This window comes from Balaenoptera borealis (genome assembly GCF_965194805.1).
Source record: "Balaenoptera borealis genome assembly, chromosome: 8".
Lineage (NCBI taxonomy): Eukaryota > Metazoa > Chordata > Mammalia > Artiodactyla > Balaenopteridae > Balaenoptera > Balaenoptera borealis.
Genome location: NC_138865.1, coordinates 67,604,185 through 67,623,768, shown reverse-complemented (window position 1 = coordinate 67,623,768; position 19,584 = coordinate 67,604,185). Strand labels below are relative to the sequence as shown.

The window sequence follows — 19,584 nt, the reverse complement described above, 5'->3', positions numbered from 1 at the left end:
TTATTGAGAGATAATTGACACACATCACTGTACAAGTTTAAGGTGTACAGCATGATAGTTTTATTTACATATGTTGTGAAATGATAACTAAAATAGGTTTGGCTAACACCCATCTTCTAATAAAGATACAATTTAAAAAAGAAGAAAAGAATAAAGGAAAGGGGCTTCCTTGGTGGCGCAGTGGTTAAGAATCCGCCTGCCAACGCAGGGGACATGGGTTCGAGCCCTGGTCCGGGAAGATCCCACATGCTGTGGAGCAACTAAGCCCGTGTGCCACAACTACTGAGCCCATGTGCCGCAACTATTGAAGCCTGTGTGCCTCGAGTCCGTGCTCTTCAACAAGAGAAGCCACCGCAGTGAGAAGCCCACGCACTGCAACAAAGAGTAGCCCCCACTCTCTGCAACTAGAGAAAAGCCCACGCACAGCAGGAAGAACCAACACAGCCAATAAATAAATAAATAAATTTATTTAAAAAAAAAAAGAATAAAGGAAAAACTTTTTCTTCTTGTGATGAGATAAAGGGAGAATTTCTATCTTTGTGAATATGCTTGGAAGAAGAGAGAGAGGCATTGATGCTGTAAGTCTGGTGAACCAGAAAAATAACATTACTTCATCTCTTAAAAAGAAAAAGGATGGGACTTCCCTGGTGGCGCAGAGGTTAAGAATCCGCCTGCCAATGCAGGGGACATAGTTTCGAGCTCTGATCTGGGAAGATCCCACATGCCGTGGAGCAACTAAGCCCGTGCACCACAACTACTGAGCCTGCACTCCAGAGCCCGTGAGCCACAACTACTGAGCCCACGTGCCACAACTACTGAAGCCTGTGCACCTAGAGCCCATGCTCCGCAACAAGAGAAGCTATCACAATGAGAAGCCCCGCGCACGGCAACGAAGAGTAGCCCCCGCTCGCCGCAACTAGAGAAAGCCCGCGTGCAGCAACGCAGACCCAATGCAGCCTTAATAAATTAAATTTATTAATTTTAATAAATTAATTAATTAATTTAAAAAAAAGAAAGAACAACGATGGCATGACTGGAAAAAAACCTCAGATTTGAGTGGAAGAGTTCAGTTTTTAGACATGTTGAGTTTGAAATGACTATAAGTATTTCTTATGGGCTATTGAAAGCAGCCAAACTGGGAAACTTCTTTGACAATTTCGTCAGCCTTGAAGTAGTCATCGGGTTTATTAAATTAAGGAATTACAATAAATTCTTTAATTCTAGCAGAAAGGAGAGTTAAAACTTGAAAATTATGAATCCTGTGTTAAAGGACACAAATAATTTTGTGCCATAATTTTGTTACATAAAACATGACCATTAATAGGTATGCTGTTGTCTCTTGAATGTGAAAAGGTTTTATTGTATGAGTACCTGTCACATATGATTTACCCTCTACTTATGTATATTTTTTCGTGTTTTCCAATTTTTTTGATAATGTATAGTATTTTATAAATCAGGAAAAATGTAGGAAACATTTTTTTAACTAAAAAATAAAGACTCACTATATCTACTTCTGAATGAATATCTTTGGGGTGAGCACTTGCCTTTACACACCAAACATACGTAAATACAGAAGTTACTAAATGTTCCCAGAACTCACTGGAGATTTCCCTCCAAGAAGTACACACATGTTGATGTTTCTTGGAATTCCCTGCAGCTGGTTTCCCTTCTCTGGTTTTAGACAGCTTTGGTCCCCAAAATCAATGGGCTGGAATTATGCAATAAGCCCATTGTTCCAGTACTTCTCCCTGAAGGCAAAATTCAGGGATTTGTCCTTTTTTTATTATTCTAGTCCCAGACCTAACTACTAGCTCTTCTACTCTGTGTGGTTTTGATCTCTTAGAGGATTGTCACAACAAAAGTGTCTTTTACGGGTTTTACTATAGTAGGGCTTCCAATCCTGCAGCTACCAGCTTGGGAAGGTGGCAGTGGGGAGTGGGGAGGAGCGGGCAGGGGAAATGAGTAGAGACTAGTGCATGTTAAATTCAGAGTCCTCCTGGTTTTTAGACTGAAGAATGGTCCAGAGGTGAGGGACTGGGAAAGAGAATGGTCTGGAAATAAAGACATTGAGGAACAGTGCAAATGAGCTATTAACTGCTGCAGTGTTGTAATAGCAAAACCCTGGAAATTGTTGTGGATTGTTTAATAAAATGGCCCATCCACACAAAGGAAGTTGTAAAGAGAAATGAGAAATAACCCTATGTATTGCTGTGGAGTGATTTCTAACGTATATCTGTCAGTTGAAAACCGACATGAAGAAAATTCCGTGTGATACGGTACTGCTTATCTAAGAAAGCTGAAGGGAAAGGGAATAAAATTATATTTTACAAAATAAGGATAAACTAAAAACTTTTTAAAAATCAGTCTTTTATAGGGGAGAGGGAAGGGACAGTGTAGAAAGGATGGAGATAGTAGCTACCTTTTTCTATATATACAATGTTTTGTAAATTTTATATAATTGTGAAACAAAGTTAAACATTTTTTTAAAAATCCCTAAAAATTGGAAGCAAAATGAAACAAATAAGCCTAAGTCTATATTGAGTAGATGGCACAACTACACAGAGAGGAACTATTCAGGACTTTTAAAACACAGTAAATTCACTATACATCCCTCCTGGAGTATACTCTGGGGACAAAAAAATATTGTAAACTCTTTTCTGTAACTGTATTGTTGGTGTTAGTATTGTTGTTCTGAGACTAGTTTTGTGTTTTGTGGGATAAAGCAAATAAGTAATTATGTTGGGGTCCTTGGGAACCAAGTTTTTTTTGCAATGGGAGCAAAGAGATACAAATGTAAGAACGATGAAGTTAACTTAAATACCTTGAATCCTGAATTTGAATGGGAAGTGCCACTATGAATTCACAGTATATTTCATCTTAAAAAAGAAAAGGTATTTCTCTGCTTTGCCTACTGAAAAAGCCTAGAAACAAGGACAAAGTAACAAAGAGTGCCCAGATTATGGCCTCTGATTCTCACTAAAAGAAGTCAGAGTTTCTTGGGGAAATGGTTGATTCCAGATTAGAGACAGAAAATATACAAGTTGAGGCTGGAACATCATCTCATCCAAGAAAGCAAGGAAGTTATCAGGATACACTTGAATAATGCAAAAATCCTCAGCAACCAAGTTGAAGAGTCACATCTTGGAGAGAGGGGATAATTTGAACATTATTAAGAATATTAACTGCAATGGATTGAAACACATCAAATATGTTTAAATTAATGAGCTCATAAAGGCTCACATACCCCCAAATCCCCAGTGGACTCCTTTGAAGAACTCATTATTTTGAAAATTGGTAGATAAATGAAAAGGAACAAACACACATCTTACCTTTCCTCTATGAACTGCACCTCAGGTAACCAAATAGTGGATGAGAGTAAGTTTCTCTTTATGGAAATATTTGAGATAATAAATGAAAAATAAATAATTGAATTTGAATATTACCATTTTGCAACCTTTAATGAATTAATGGAAGTAGGCAATGCTCATCAATGGCTGCCAACAGGCAAAAAGAAGAGACATCTAGACATTACATGCCTTATGACAGGAGTGCACATCCTACCTGTAAAGTATGCCTCCTGTTCCGTAGCCCCCTCCAAATTTGAACCTGAATCTTCTGAGTCGTCCAATATCAGTTACTCCTAGGAGACATTTAGCAAGATCTGGAGATTGTTTTTGGTTGTCACAATTGGGAGAGGGCGTGCTATTGGTGTCCAGTGGTTAGAGGCCAGGATTGCTGCTAAACATTCTACACCACATAAGACAGCTACCCACAATGAAGAAATATTTGGCCCAAAATGTCAATAGTGAGAAAACTGAGCCTGAGGAAACCCACTTGAGATCAAAAAATCAACTTATATACAATTATATATACTGTGAACAGAGGAACATGTCAAATGACATCTTAGGGCTGCAATCGACAAAATCCAGATTGTGGGAAACTCTACATAAAAGACAAAGTAGTTCCTTCAGCAAAGAAATTGCAAGGAAGAGGGGAGAGAGAGAGAGAAATGAGGAGCCATTAAATTAAAAGAGACCTGTGAAACAAATCAAGCAATTGATCCTGATTCAAACAAACTAAACAAATTTTAAAACCTTTGAATAGTGACTGGATATTTGACAATATTAAGACATTATCCTTTTAGGTGTTGTAAAGGTATTTGTTTATGGGTTTTTTAAATAGATTTATTTATTTATTTTATTTTTGCCTGCGTTGGGTCTTCATTGCTGTGTGCAGGTTTTCCCTAGTTGTGGCGAACAGGGGCTACTCTTCGTTGCAATGTGTGGGCTTCTCGTTGCGATGGCTTCTCTTGTTGCGGAGTATGGGCTCTAGGCACGAGGGCTTCCGTAGTTGTGGTTCATGGGCTCTAGAGCACAGGTTCAGTAGTTGTGGCACACCGGCTTAGTTGCTCCATGGCATGTGGGATCTTCCCGGACCAGGGCTGGAACCCATGTCCCCTGCTTTGGCAGGCAGATTCTTAACCGCTGTGCCACCAGGGAAGCTCTGGTTACGTTTAAAAGAGGGTATTTATCTTTCAGAGATATGGATCTTTTAGAAATATTTACAGATGAAACGTTATCTTGTCTGGAATTTCCTTTGAAATAATGTAAGATGAATATGGATGGATGTATAGATGTGGGTCTAGATGAAATAAGATTGGTTGTGAATTAATAATTGTTGAATTAGGTAGATAAGTACATGAGGGTTCTTTCTCTGGTATGTTAAAATTGTACACATTAAAACGTTAAAAGATTTTAATCATGTATTTTATAAAATGATGGTGATAATAGATGGTAGGTTTTTTTTTTTTTAATGACCTTTACTTTAAAATAAAAGGGTGGCATCTTTTTTTGTCAGTGTATTAGCTGTCTGTTACTGCATAACAAATTATTCCAAAACTTTTCAGGTTCAAACTTTATTATCTCATATGGTTTCTGAGTGTTAGGAATCTGAGAGCCATGTAGCTGGGTGATTCTGGGTCAGTATCTGTCACAAGGCAGTAGTCAAGATATTGGCTGGGGCTGCAGTCATCTGAAGGCTTGACTGAGCCTGGATGTTCCTCTTTCAGGATGGTTCACTCACATGGTTGTTGCCTGGAGGCCTCAGTTCCTTGTCACGTGGTATCTCTACAGGGTTGCTGGAGTGACCTAATGGCATGGCAACTAGCTTCACTCACAGCAGGAAATCCAAGACAAAGAACAGGCAGAAGGCTGCAGTGCCTTTTATGACCTAGTCTTAGAAGTCAAACTGTCACTTCTACCATATTTTACTCATTAGAAGTGAGTCAGTGAGTCACTGAGTCCAACCACACTAAAAGGAAGGTTAATTAAGATCTACCTATTGAAGGGAGTATCAGAGAATTTGTGGACATTTTTAAATCATCACAATTGGTCTCCTTTTTCCTTTTAATTTTACAGGTCTGTAACATCCTAAAGTGAGAAAACTATAGTCTCAGAAACTCTCCTAATATAAAAAAGACTACAGAGTTGGTTTTCAATATATTGAAGGACTGTACCTACCTTTTACTCATGAGGTTAAGGTGCCTTCTTACTTATGATCAGAAGAGTCAATCTAAACGGAACCCTAGTAGTAGATAATAGTAAGTTATTTTTAAAGGTGAAAATTATATGTTGAAACAATTTGAAAGGAACATATAAGGATGAAGATTTTCAGTTAAGAAAGTACTGAAGGGTAGGATAAATTCTGAAGGGTAAATTCATTTGTAATATCACTAAAAATGCTCAGTGGGATTAAAGGAGAGCAAATATACAGGATTGTTACAAGTAATGAATGAAGCCAGCTCTTAGCTTCTTATGGCTCAGATATCCCCAGGCTCGTCATAATCAGAAACATTCACAGTAGGCTGGATGTAATCCTATAGTTTCCTTTATTGAAAACCCTGTCTTGTGCAAAATGTGTGATATAAGCTAAACAAGGGCACTACTTCCTCTGTACCTCCCAGACATTCATATTGGTCGTATAGCTACTCTCAGATGCCTTGTATTTTCCTTTTTGCATGTCTTTCTTCTCCATCATATCAGAGAATCTCAAAGAGTAGTTCCTGGACTCCTTGCAGCATGAGCACCTGGGAATTTTTAAAGATGTATTTCTAGAGCCAATCCCACACCTACCAAATCAGAAAATCTTAGATTGTGGCCCAGGAGTATGCATTTTTAATAAGAGCCCCAGGTGAATTTTTTGTACAATAAAGTCAAGAATCACTAGATTAGGCTGTGAATATCCTGGAAACAGAGTCTGAGTCTTTCTCATCTCTACATTCTTAGTCCTTTATCCTGTATCCTTGTACATTTCTTGGCACGGCCAACCCTGGCACTCTAGTAGGTGTTAGATAAATTTTTATGGAATTGAATTGAGTTGGGAAAATATCCACATATTGTGAAGTTTTAACTCCACAAAGTCATGAAGAGATTCTAGGTAATGAGACTCTTGGGCTTTGCGTGGGTTTGGTGAAGTTGTCATGTATTGTTTTTGCCTATCTAGTATCTGTTACCTCTTGTGATAACAGAACTTTAATTTTCCTTAGGGGAGCCACTCCTCTCTCTTGCTCCATTCTTGTAGTTTGAGAGACACTGATACTACTTTTTCTACAAAGGAGATGAGCATGTGACTTAGATTTGGCCAGTCAGAGCACCATACTCCTCCAGACAACCGTGGTCAGTTCAGAAATGAGTATGTGATCCAAGCAGGGCCAGTGAATGCTCTACCCCACATTTGCTGATGCTGCTGGGAAAGAGGTGGCTTATTCATAGTGGGTTTGCCAAACTGGTAGAACATGAGTCTGGATTTTCTAATGACCATGTTTGCCTCCATCTAATGTACTTTCTGTCTCTATAGATTTGCCTGTTTTGGACACTTAATTTAAATGGAATTATACAAAATGTGTGTGTGTGTGTGTGTGTGTGTGTGTATGTGTATAGCTTCTTTCACTTGGCATAATGTTTTCAAGGTTCATCCATGATGTAGCATGTATTAGTGCTTCATTCCTTTTTATAGCTGAATAATATTCCACTATGGATATACTCTATTTTGTTTATTCATTCATCAGTTAATGGACATTTGGATACCCTTTAACTTTTAATGACTCAATACACTCCTTTTTATGGTTTAGCATTTTTAAGACAGTGAAAGAGTTGTTATATAGATGGTTCTGAATCAAATATTGGAACATGTGATTTGTTGAGTGATGAGTATGATTTGATGGAGATAGTGAATAAAATATAGGAACTTAAGACAGTCCTAGAAAATCAGGAATGTATCACTTATGTAACAATGCCGCATTTGTGTATTAGGCGTCAGTTAACATTTGAAGTTTCATAGTTATAAATCCTAGTATTTCAAAATTATGATATGATGGCTTCAAGATTGGCAACTTGTGGGACTTCTCTGGCAGTCCAGTGGTTAAGACTCCATGCTTCCACTGCAGGGGGCACGGGTTTGATCCCTGGTTGGGGAACTAAGATCCCGCATGCCACGTGATGTGGCCAAAAAAACAAAAACACAAAAAAAAAGGATTGACAACTGGTGCCTTAAAAATTCTGCTCTGATTGTTTATCACCTGCCGATCATCCACTTCTCTTTCACTCTCACAGTCAATGAAGAGAGTTTATGATTGTGAAAGAAGACTGAGGTCCCCCACCCTGCTCTTCTCCCAAAGGCTCTGAAACAAGCACAGAAACTTTTTCAAATTTTGTCAGTGTTTTTACTGTTAACAATTATAGAAAAACAGAGGTTAAATATCACAATCAGGGTGTCTCTGAGAATCATAAGAATCTTTAAAAGTGTTAGTTATGGTTGTCCCTAGTCATCATCTAAATATAAGTGGGACTCAGGGTGTTGTCTTATAGTTCAATGTCCCAACCTACTTAGACAGGGGTCCCCAACCCCTGGGCCATGGACTGGTCTGGTCTGTGACCTGTTAAGAACCGGGCCGCACAGCAGGAGGTGAGTGGCGGGTGAGCGCGCAGCTTCACCTGTATTTACAGCCACTCCCCATCGCTCGCATTACCACCTGAGCTCTGCCTCCTGTCAGATCAGCGGCAGCATTAGATTCTCATAGGAGCGCGAACCCTACTGTGAACTGCGCATTCAAGGGATCTAGGTTGCTCGCTCCTTATGAGAATCTAACGCCTGATGATCTGAGGTGGGGCTGAGGCGGTGCTGGGGAACGGCTGCAAATACAGATTATCATTAGCAGAGAGGTTTGACTGCACAGAGAGTATAATAAATCAGTTGCTTGCAGACTCATATCAAAACCCTGTCAGTGAGTGGCAAGTGAAAACAAGCTCAGGGCTCCCACTGATTCTGCATTATGGTGAATTGTATAATTATTTCATTATATATTACAATGTAATAATAATAGAAATAAAGTGCACAATAAATGTAATGTGCTCGAATCATTCCAAAACCACCCCCCACCCCCGGTCTGTGGAAAAATTGTCTTCCACGAAACCAGTCCCTGGTGCTGAAACGGTTTGGGGCCGCTGTTCTTTGATGTTCCCTTGAGAGAGGGGCATCTGTTTGTCATAGACAGGCTGGACCATATGACTTGTGTTCTTGAAACTTGGAAGGTCTATCACCTCCAACAACTCCTCGGTTAACACCTTTCACAAGACGTTTAATCAGGTGTAGGAGAGAGAGCACAGACTTTGGAAGCCAGACAGACCTGGGTTTGAAAACCAGTGTGGTAATTTTACATAGCTGTGTAACAAATTACCACAAACTCAGTGGCTTGAACACATACTAATTATCTCACAGTTCCTGTGGTTCAGGAGTTCAGGCATGGTTTAGTTGGTTCTGTGCTTCGCAGCCTCACAAGGTGCTCATCAAGGTGTCAGCCAGGACTGGGTTCTTGTCTGGAGGCTCCACTTCTAATAAAACTTCAACTTCTAAAGTAGTGACTTTAACTATTTGGATGTGTAGATTTATGCATTTCATCAAATTTCGGAAGTTTTGCCCACATATTCTTTCTGTCCCTGTCTCTCTCCTCTCCTTCTGGACTCCCATTCTGTGTATGTAAGCATATGCCTTTTTTTTTTTGGCCATGCTACATGGCTTGTGGCATCTTAGTTCCCAACCAGGGAATCGAACGTGTACCCTCTGCAGTGTAAGCATGGAGTCCTAACCACTGGACCACCAGGGAATTCCATCCCCCTCCCCCCGCTTTTTTTTAATCTTCTCAAAGTGTGATCCTTAGGCCAGGTGCATCAACATCACCTGGGAAGTTGTTAGAAACGTAAATTCTCAGGCCCTACCCCAGATGTACTGAAGAAACTCTGGGGATGAGACCCAGCAATATGTGTTTTAACAAGCACTCCAGGCAGTTTTGATGCATGATAAAGTTTGAGAACCATCGTTTTAGACAGTTTGAGTTTATTGATTTAGGCTAGCCATGTGTGTTTTAATTAACTATAGTCACACTTATTAAACTAGAATTAATTATAGTCACACTTATTAAACGCCTATTAGGTGCTAAGCACTGGGCATACAATGATAAGACGATTTCTGCTTTAAGTGATAGGACACAGTCCTCACACTCACTGGATCACAAAGTATTGTTAGGTAGGCTGCCACATAAACAGGTTTCAAGAGGTTAGAAGAGGATATATATGGGGGCTTCCCTGGCGGCACAGTGGTTAAGAATCTGCCTGCCAATGCAGGTGACACGGGTTCGAGCCCTGGTCTGGGAAGATCCCACATGCCGCGGAGCAACTAAGCCCATGCACCACAACTACTGAGCCTGCGCTCTAGAGCCCGCGAGCCACAGCTATTGAAGCCCGCGTGCCACAACTACTGAAGCCTGTGCGTCAAGCCCGTGCTCCGCAATAAGAGAAGCCAGCACAATGAGAAGCCCGCACAATGCAACAAAGAGTAGCCCCCGCTCGCCGCAACTAGAGAAAGTCCACGTGCAGCAACAAAGACCCAATGCAGCCAAAAATTAATTAATTAATTAATTAATGATAAAAAAAAGACGATATATATGCAGAAATGTACTTGTGAATAGTTATTGTGGGAGCCCAAAGGAGGAGCACTGGACACAAGCATTCATCCTAAAATTGGAGTGGTGTAAGCATTAGTTCCAGGCTGAGGTGAGAAAAAGCCCATTGAACCATTATGATTTGAATAAAGGAGATGATGAGATAGCAGAGTGGGTAGAAATGTGGTGTTGAGTAACTTTCTTTATGGACTGGGAAGAATCTGTTTCTACTCTGGCCCCCAAATCCACTACTGAGCCAAGTACACTTTTATCATTATTAAAGTGGAAGTATTTGTGGAAGTGATTACAAAGCAAGGTATATGTCATTTATCATTTAGTGTGAAAGAAAAATCTATGAGCAGATTTAAAAAATTGTAGTGGACGATGTTGAAAATAAACAAAAGTAGAGAGAACTGTATTATAAACCCCTATGCACTTAAAACCCAACTTTTGAGGTAGTTGGTGTGAGGACCAAATGAGATCATGTGTGTAAAGCCTTTAGCATAGAGCCTTAATCTCAGTAGGCTTTCAGTAATGGCTTGTGCACAAGTCAGTGTTCACTCAAAAAAGCAGAACCACTCACTAGAGCTTTATTGTAGGGATCTGACCTTATGCAATTGTGGGGGCTGGTTTCACAGTCTGTATGAGGCTGTCGTCTTTGCGCCTGGTGATAGAGCCCAAAGCCAGCAGGATGAGCTGGAACCTGCATCAGTCTCTCACTGACTCCAAGCCTCTGACTCCAGTGATGGGAGTGACCAGCAGAAGATGGTGTCCTTTGTCATGGAGGTAGATACAGAGCTGGCCCAGGAGTCGGAGTTGCTAAGTAGGATCAGGTGGCAGCTGGAGGAGCTTTGGGCCTGGCTGCTACTCCATGCCAACAAGGTAATAAGTACGTGAGCTGCAAGAGAGCCTGGTCCCCTGCAGTGACCTTTCAGACATAAAAAAATGTGGCTGTGACTTCACGTTTGCCTTTGAAATCTCAAGCAAGATGTTTCTTGTGGTTTGCTAACCCAGAATTATGCAGGGAAGGGGATTCAGGGATATGTAGTTTCATTATCCATAACTGTGTAACAAACTACCCCTGAACCCAAAGCTTAAAATAGTAACAATCATTTATTTAGCTCAATTTGGGCAGGCCTCAGTGAGGATAGCTCATCTGTGCTCCATATGGTGTCAGCTAGGGTGGCTCCAAAGACTTGTCAGAGGCTGGCTGGGGACTGGAATCATCTGAAGGCTTCCTCACTCCCGTGTCTGGCAGTTGATGCTGTCAGCTGGAACAGCTGGCAGTAAATCTTTGTGGTCTCTCTGGCATGGCAGCTTCATGGTAGCCAGACTTCTTATTAGAGGTTCAGGGTTCCAAAGATATGAGATGAGAGAGACAGTCAGACAGACAGTGACAGAGAGGCAGACGAAGTTTTTATTCTGGTTCTGCCATTTATTAGTGATGTCACTTTAAACAAGTCATTTATTCTCTCTGAATCTCAGTTCTCAAATATTAAAAATCAGAACTTATATTGGAGTTGCCCAGAAGAAGACCCTGAGGCAGTAATTTGAGTGAAAGTAGTTTATTTGAGAATTCCCACGAAATATCAGAAGGGAGCTAGGAAGGATACGGGGAAGGGAAGGAAGCCGGTAAAAGGTACTTAAGCAAGTAACCCCTGTAGGCCAGCGGTCCCCAACCTTTCTGGCACCAGGGACCGGTTTCGTGGAAGACAATTTTTCCACGGGGGAGGGGGGTGGGTGGGATGGTTCAGGCGTTAATGCGAGCGGCGCGGAGTGGCAGATGAAGCTTTGCTTGCTCGCCTGCCCCTCACCTCCTGCTGTGCGGCCCTGTTCGTAATTGGTCTCGGACCGCTACCGGGGTTGGGGACCCCTGCTGTAGGCAACTGAAGATTAAAATCTCTGGGGGTCCCTGGGGAAACGCTGTAGAATCTATGTCTCAGAGCTATCTCACCCAAAGTTTAAGGGTGCTGGGATATTCATACATCAACTCCCATCAGCCATTGGTTGAGGACTCTGGGGGAGGTGGGGCGGGGCATTAATTCCCCAGCACCTTTGCCCTGCTGAGTTCCAGGGCAAAGTGGTGCTGAGGTGGGAAAAACCCTCAGACAAAGAGATCTAGGTGCTGTTGGAGGAAAATTAAGCAGGTTTGCACTGAAAATAGTAAGAGCTGAAGGGATATGAACAGGGCACAGACAGGGGTTGCTACAGAAGATATTAGTTGTTTTTTAAGGTTGTTGAGTAATTAAGATGAGATGATATACAAAACATCCACTCCTGGTGTGATGGTTCCTCTCCTTGCTTTGGCATCCTCCACAGCAGGATTCAAGGGAGGCCCTCAGAGGCCCTGGAGCTTTCAATACTGTCAACTTCCTAAAAGAAGTCTCAAGAAATGGCAATAATGTGCATGGATTACCCACCTCCCTCAATGAACTTCAGGGCTGATTCTGTTAAACTCTACATACACCTCTAATAACCTGTCACCCTATAGGAGTTCAGACCTTTCAGTGGTTCCCCATAACTGAGTCTTACCCACATAACGCCAGCCACCTTCTTTAATCTTACTCAAGCTCTGACCCCTTCCAGAACCCCCTCTTCCCCCATGTGTTCTGGAACTCATGATCTGGTGACATTGTCCGAGAATCGCTACAAACCAACCGTATTATGGTATTGGACTCCCAAGTTTGTAATCATTTTATAGATAACTGCGTTATCTTTGAAGGTTTTTGAGCAGAGGAGTGACATAATCCAATCTTTGGGAAGCTTTTGGTGTGCAAGATTAGAAGAGGATGGGAAAGAGGGAAGAGGTGTGTGTGTGTGTGTGTGTGTGTGTGTGTATAAGTTATTGCAACTATCCGTTTTGAGGCATGCAAAATGGGAGGACCTGACTTGACAAAAAGCACAGTGGCTGTAAAGGGAAGCCACTGATGTGAAAAGAGCAAAGCTTGGTGTCTCATAAGTAATGGCCTGGTGTCGGAAGACTTTGGTTACTGTGCATGCTGCCACTGCCAGCCTTGCAATGTTCCTCAAGTCTTTCCCCAAGTGTAGGGCGGGAATGGCACTACCTCTCAGGATTACAGCGGGCGCGAGGGGATAGGGCCGGCTGCGCACTCAGCACGGTGTCTGCAACAGGGTAAAGCGCGCCAATCCTGTTTTCTCTTCTATTAAGAAAAAGGCGGGGGAGCTAATAGCATACACATCCCAGAGGTTGCCGTAAGTAGTGAGGCTAAGTACCGGGCATGTAGGAGGAACTCAACCCCAGTCCATCGCCTCCCCTTGCCCCAACGCGGTGAAAGACCCCGCGGAAACTGGTGGGGAAGGCGTGCTCCAGCGCCGCCGCTCCCAGGCCTCTCCCCCGTCCCGAGCTCCTCCAGCCAAGCGCTGTTGCCGGGGCCCGGGCACCGCCCAGCTCCAGCGCAGGCCAATGGTAGCGTGGCCCGGGCACCGCCTAGCCCCAGTGCAGGCCTATAGCGGTGCGTCCCGGGCACCTCACTGATCCTGCACCAGCCAATAGCGGAGTGGCCCGGTGCGGGGTCCGCCCCCAGCCGGGCCAGGAGGCGGAGAGGCGGTCACCAGCTCCGCCCCACTCCCCTCTGACCCGGTGTATCGTCTCTCTCCCTTCCTGTTCCAAACCACGTGGACGCGCCTGGGGCTGCGGGCTGCGGGAGGGAGCCCGGGCCGCCACTGCCGCTGTCGCCGTCGCCGCCGTCGCCGCGATACCCGCGCCCGTCCGAAGTCGCCTCGCCCCGGCCGCCCGCGCCGTTGCAGAGGGCGTGCACATGGCGACCCAGGCGCACTCCCTCAGCTACGCGGGCTGCAACTTCTTGCGCCAGCGTCTGGTCCTGTCTACTCTGAGCGGGCGCCCTGTCAAAATCCGAAAGATTCGGGCCAGAGACGACAACCCCGGCCTCCGAGGTAACTCCGGGGCGGGCAGCGCGCAGGGTGGGCGTGGGGCGCGAAGGGAGACCTTGCTGATGCCCTGGGGGCCGGCGCACAAGGAGCCTCCGGGGCGCGTTGGGGAGGGCTCATCGCGTGTCGCCCCCACACCCGAATGAACGCGCCGGAGGCTGTGTGGGAGGCGGGGCCGCGCACCAGGGGCTGAGCTCTTCTGCGCTCGGCGCTCGGCGTCTCCCGGGAGCTGGTAGTAAACAGCTACACGTTTTCCAGCATTACGTGTTGCAACATATCCCAGCCATCGCCCCCTCGCTTGTCTTGAGTCCCTCTTGCTCTCGCTGTAAACCTCGCAATGGAGAAAAACAGTTTGTTGGACCGAAATGTGGTGAATGGGCAAATGTAAAGATGGAAAGAGATTTGGAGAGAAAAGTACCACTGGTTGGTTTTGTCCCCTGTCCCAAAACAGGTCTCAGAAGCAGCTGCCCCCTTGGACGCCACCGGCTGTCCCTGTCGTCATGATTTCTCGGCTGCCCTCACACATCTCCTTGGGTGTGGATTAAAAAATTTTTTTTAAATTCTGTGTGTTTTTTCAGCAGTGGCTGTGAAGGACAGCCACTGATTGTGCAGGACAGGAGCTTTGAGATGAAATTTTAACAATCATGGGCCTAATTGCTTTGACTTTAGTAAAGGATTGGTGACAAGCGCTAAACTATAGGCTTCCAAGCTCTCTTTTTGCCCTGCGAAGGTGGATAGATGAAAAATAAGGCCCCATTTAAACCCATATGAAGTTGAATTGTCTCCGAGTTTCAACTGGTCCCCTGGAATGACTCATATATTTAAAAGCTTCTGTCTGGTTATCCCAAATTGGGAAAATCAGTTCAAGAAAAAAAAGGAAAAGCCTATCTGCAAATTGAAGGAGGAGAGGGTTTGTGGTTGGTCCTCAAAGCTTTCTGGGCCCTATTGATGTGTTTAATTTTGCACTGGCTCCTGTACTAGGTGGCCAGCCTATTTCATCATCAGTCTGAATGCATCTTCTGGATGGTTACATTTCTGCTTCTCTTGAATGGTGATTGGTTGCACATAAGCGGAAAATGCCATGTCATTGATGGAGATAGAAGATTAGGAAGGAAAGAATCAGATGAACCTCTGTACCATGGAGAGGAACCAGGTGACAGTAACAAAGGCTTGTGTTGGTACATGATTATTACTGCCCTCACTGTACAGCTCAAAAACACTGAAGAAGTTGAGGGACCCCTAGCATGGTTTATGCCAGGTGTTCTTCCTCTCAACATTCCTTGCCTTTATTTTGAGTCTGGCCCTTGGGCAAAGCAATTGCTTGACTGCTCTACTCTGTGGCCTTCCCAGCCAACTCTCCCCTTCACCCCTAAATTAGCCTAGAGAACTCACCACTAGCTGGATGTGGTAAGAAGAGAGGCTTCTACTTCTATGGAACACTGGGCATAGCTTTTCTTTTAAAAGAGAAATAGAAGTACTTTAGCCTGGAGACCTGCAATTTCTAATGGAAATATAGTGCCCATAAGATACAATTTAGTGATGTTTCCCTTTCTCCCCTGTGCACTGTTCGTGAGCATCTCTTCACTGCCACACACATGAACGGGGCTTGGCCACTTGGCATTTTCCTGAAAAGATACCAGACTCTGGTACCTGGGGAAGGTAGTACTGGTTGGCACACGTGCTGGTATTTTATGAGGAACACTATGTATAGCCTTATTTGCCTTACCTTATTAATATACTAGGGGGAAAAAGAGACCCCTAATTTAGACTTCCTTGGCTGGATTCAAGGCCTCAGGAACACTATAGACATTTGCTTAATTTCTAAAGAGGGAACTGAGATATACGTATATACATGCATTCATAGACATATATATGTGTCTTTGTATACATACCCAAGTGTAAGTAAGTATAAGTGTATATACATGCACACATATACATAAATACATGTAGCCCCTGACACATGACATGTGATCATAGTCAAACGAGTCTGTGGTAGCTTGATTGGACATGTAGCCAACGGACTGTTTTATCTGTCATATCCCTTTCTGACTCTTCCTGACCCAGATTCTGAGAGTTGGAAAAAACTCAGCATTTGCAATAAAATCTTCAGCTCAAGTGCAAGAATTGTATCTCCTGAAGGTGCTTGCTTAAATATCCCCTCTGGTGTGAGCTTTGGAGGGTGGGGATGGTGCCTCTGGAATAGTCATTCAGAAAAGGTTTATTGAGCCCCAGTATGTGCAAGGCTTTGTGGAGGTGTAAATGCGAGAAGCTAGTTGCCCCACTCTCGAGGAGCTTTCTAAGGAAGAGCTGAGAGAGTAGCCTGAGTACTTTGAAGTAGGAAGTTGTAAAGGGGCTCAGCAGAGTTAGATAGAGCAGAGGCTTTCCCTGAGGTTATGAAGGAAGGCTGTCTGGATCTTCTGATCTGAACGGATAGGATAGAGATGGTGGCTGCAGGAATCACCGTTGGTGAAAGAAGCAGCTTTTAAGTCAAAATGTTCTTCATTTTCTTTATTATGTGGAGGTAAAATCTTCATTTGTCATGGTCGTAGTAGCTTGGGAGTTAAGAGCTTGATCTCAGTTAGATCTCAGTTTGAGATGGGGTTCTGCTTTTGCTATTAGCTATTGGACCTCCTGAGCCTCAGTTTTTTCATCTGTAAAGTGGGGCCAATACTGCTGACTTCAGAGAGTTATTGTGAGGATTAAATAATATTTGAAAGTGCACTCAACAGTGCCTGGTGTGTAGGAAGAATAAATGTGAGCTGGTTTTATTATTATGTAACTTCTGTCCACTGGTATGGTTCTATTCTCTGGCATTTGAAATCTTTTCCTGCTTCTATATGGAAACTTTTCAAATATTTAAAGAGAATTATGTCTTTTCTGTTTTCTTTTCAGTCTAAAGGTTTCCTTTTAGGTGATGGCTTCCAAATATTTGTGTGTTATATGTATAATGTAGTGGTTCTTAACCAGGGGCAGTTTTGTTCCCCAGGGGATATTTGGCAGTGTTTGGAGACATTTTTGGTTGTCACAACTGGGAGGCTGCTCCTGGCACCTAGTGGGTGGAGCCCAGGGATGCCGCTAAACATCCTACAGTGCACTGGACAGCTCCCCACACAAAGAAGTATTCTGTCCAAAATATCAGCGCTGATGTTGAAAAACCCTGGTCTACTAGACTTAATTATTAACCTTTTCTTTTCCTCGTATCCCTAATGGTTGGGAATAGCAGCATGAGGTACTAAGAAAACTGCATAAAGATTCAGAAGGGGATGAGACACAGGTCAAACTCTGTGACTTCTGGCAGATTTGTTAATCTCTTAAATAAAACTGCCTCCTTTGAAAGAGGAATTGTAAAGAATGAGAAGAATTTGAATCCCAAAGAAAGATGATCCTGGGATGGTTTTTATTAATTATGCAGCCACATGTGTAATTTTTACTTCACTCTTGAGGAACATGAAGGATTATATTGTCTCATTAGACTCTTTCCATCAGTGAGGAGGAAATAAATATTTTTTTGTTGCTGTTTTACTGAAGGTAAAAAAGGCAAGACATAGTAAAGTAAGATAGCTGGTGAAGTTGAATATCCAGTCGGTGACAGAACCGGAAACAGACGGCAGCCAGCTCCAGCCTGGAAGGCCTGGTCTCCCATCTGACTGCTTGGTGGACTTGAGTGTTCCTCAGATTATAAAGCAGCTGTCCAAAGTGCTTCTGTTTCTGGGTTTCACGAGGGCTGTATCTTGCAGGGTTCAGTTGAGTTAACATTTTCTGGATAAGGTGAGGTCCATAAGGAAAGAATTCCACAAGAATGATAATTTTTTAAAGTGGGAATACAGAAATGATGGACTTGGGCAAGAGCCCTGGTTTAGCAGTTAGGACGCGGGACTGCTGCTACCCAAGTCCCTGAGTAGGTCACATGACTAAGCCTCGCTGTGAAACTGGAGAGAGGAGTTATTTGGTCTTAAGCAGATGAGATTCTGAAAAAGGAGGGGTAAGTGGCATTTTAATGAAAAGAATCCTTCAAAACGTGCCGAGGAAATATACCACGTAGAGATCCTTAAAGGTAAAATATCTTTTGGCAAACTGATAAATTGTTTTGGGGATAAATCTGGCTGTTCATAAATTGGATCTTCTAAAAGGAGGATTGTAAGGGAAAACTATTTTTATCCTCTACTTTCAATACTTCTGACACCAGATGTGTGGGTTTTTCTCACCACACCAAGTAATTCTCCAGTTCTCAGTGGATGTTCACTGGTGTCCTACAAATTTAACTCAGTTCTGACACTGTCTCAGTGGTGATAGCATCAAATCCCACAGGTTAAGGGCTCAATCCCACAAGACTCCCCTCCACCCCCTCAGGTGCCAGTCACAAGTCCCAGTCGTAAGTCCAGGTCACTCATACTTCTGGTTTCCCAGATAATTTGATAAAATTATGTCTCATGAAGCTCAGGGAAACATTTACTTACATTTACCAGTTTACAATAAAGGATATTATAAAAGATACAGATGAACAGCCAGATGAAGAGGTACATAGGGCCAGGTCCAGAAGGGTCATGAAATAGCAGCTTCTGTTCTTGTGGAATGGGGTTTTGTTACTCTCCCAGAATGTGGATTTTTTTTTTTTTTTTTTTTTTAACCAACCTGGAAGTTCTCTCCTTGTTCAAGAGTTTTTATAGGGCTTAATCTCTAGGCATACCTCGACACCCCCCCACCCCCGCAGAAGTCAGTGAGTAGGACTGAAAGTTCTAACCCTCTAATCATTTGGTTTTTCTGGTGATGGGCCCCATCCTGAGGCTGTCTAGGGGCTCCACCCTAAGTCAACTCATAGCATAAACTCAGGTGTGCTCAAAAGGGCCTCTGTATGAATAACTTAAAAGAGACTCCTGTGGCTCTGGAACTTTCAGGGGTTTTAGGAGCTCTGTGCCAGGAACAAAGACCAAATACATTTCTTGTTATACCACAAGGATGTACCTATACTTTATTTCAGTATTGTTTGGGACTCAAAGTTGTTGATAACTAGAATTGGGGGAGGCCTGACGACTATACTAATGATAAGTGTAGATTTTATATTCCTGCCAGCAATGCAGGAATGATTCAGTTTCTCTGCATTCTTGCCAGCATTTGGTGTTGTCACTATTTTTAATTTTAGCCATTCTGATTAGTGTGTAATGCCGTCTTCTAGTTTAATTTGCATATTCCTGATGGCTAATGATATTGAACAACTTTTCATGTCTTTTGCCATTTTCTAGTAAGATTTTTTTCTTTTTCTGTTAGGTTTTGAGAGTTCTTTACATATTCTACTCCTTTGTCAAATATGTGGTTTCCTAGTATTTTATCCCACTCTATGGCTTGTCTTTTTATTCTCTTAACATGGTCAGAGGGAAAGTTTTAATGAAATTTGAATTTAAATGAAGTTTAATGAAATAGAATTTATCAAAGTTTTCTTTTATTGCTTGTGCTTTTGGTGTTAAGAACTGTTTGCCTAGCCCTAGATCCTGAAGATTTTCTTTTTTTTTCCTAAAAGTTTTACATTTTATATTTAAGTTAATTTTTTTGTATGAGGTTTAAAACTTAGGTCGATGTTCATTTTTTTTGCCTATGGATGTCCAACTGCTCTAGCACCCTTTGTGGAAATGGCTATCTTTCTTCCATTTAATCACTTTTGCACCTTTGTAAAAAAACAGTTGGGC

The 19,584-nt window shown here is 42.8% G+C and overlaps 1 protein-coding gene across 3 annotated transcripts in view; it reads left to right on the top strand.

The window, feature by feature from the left end:
• RCL1 (RNA terminal phosphate cyclase like 1) overlaps nucleotides 1-19,584 on the top strand; it is an 84,986-nt gene that overhangs the window by 15,897 nt on the left and 49,505 nt on the right. The window contains exon 1 of one of the 3 annotated variants that reach the window (XM_082404439.1): nucleotides 13,591-13,909. The exons of 1 other annotated variant lie outside the window; for it this stretch is intronic. In XM_082404439.1, coding sequence (XP_082260565.1) covers nucleotides 13,774-13,909 — 136 coding nt within the window. In that variant the 5' untranslated portion in view covers nucleotides 13,591-13,773. Of the gene's footprint in view, nucleotides 1-13,590; nucleotides 13,910-19,584 lie in introns of those variants that run through there. One more of the 3 variants, XM_082404440.1, reaches the window with a different exon arrangement.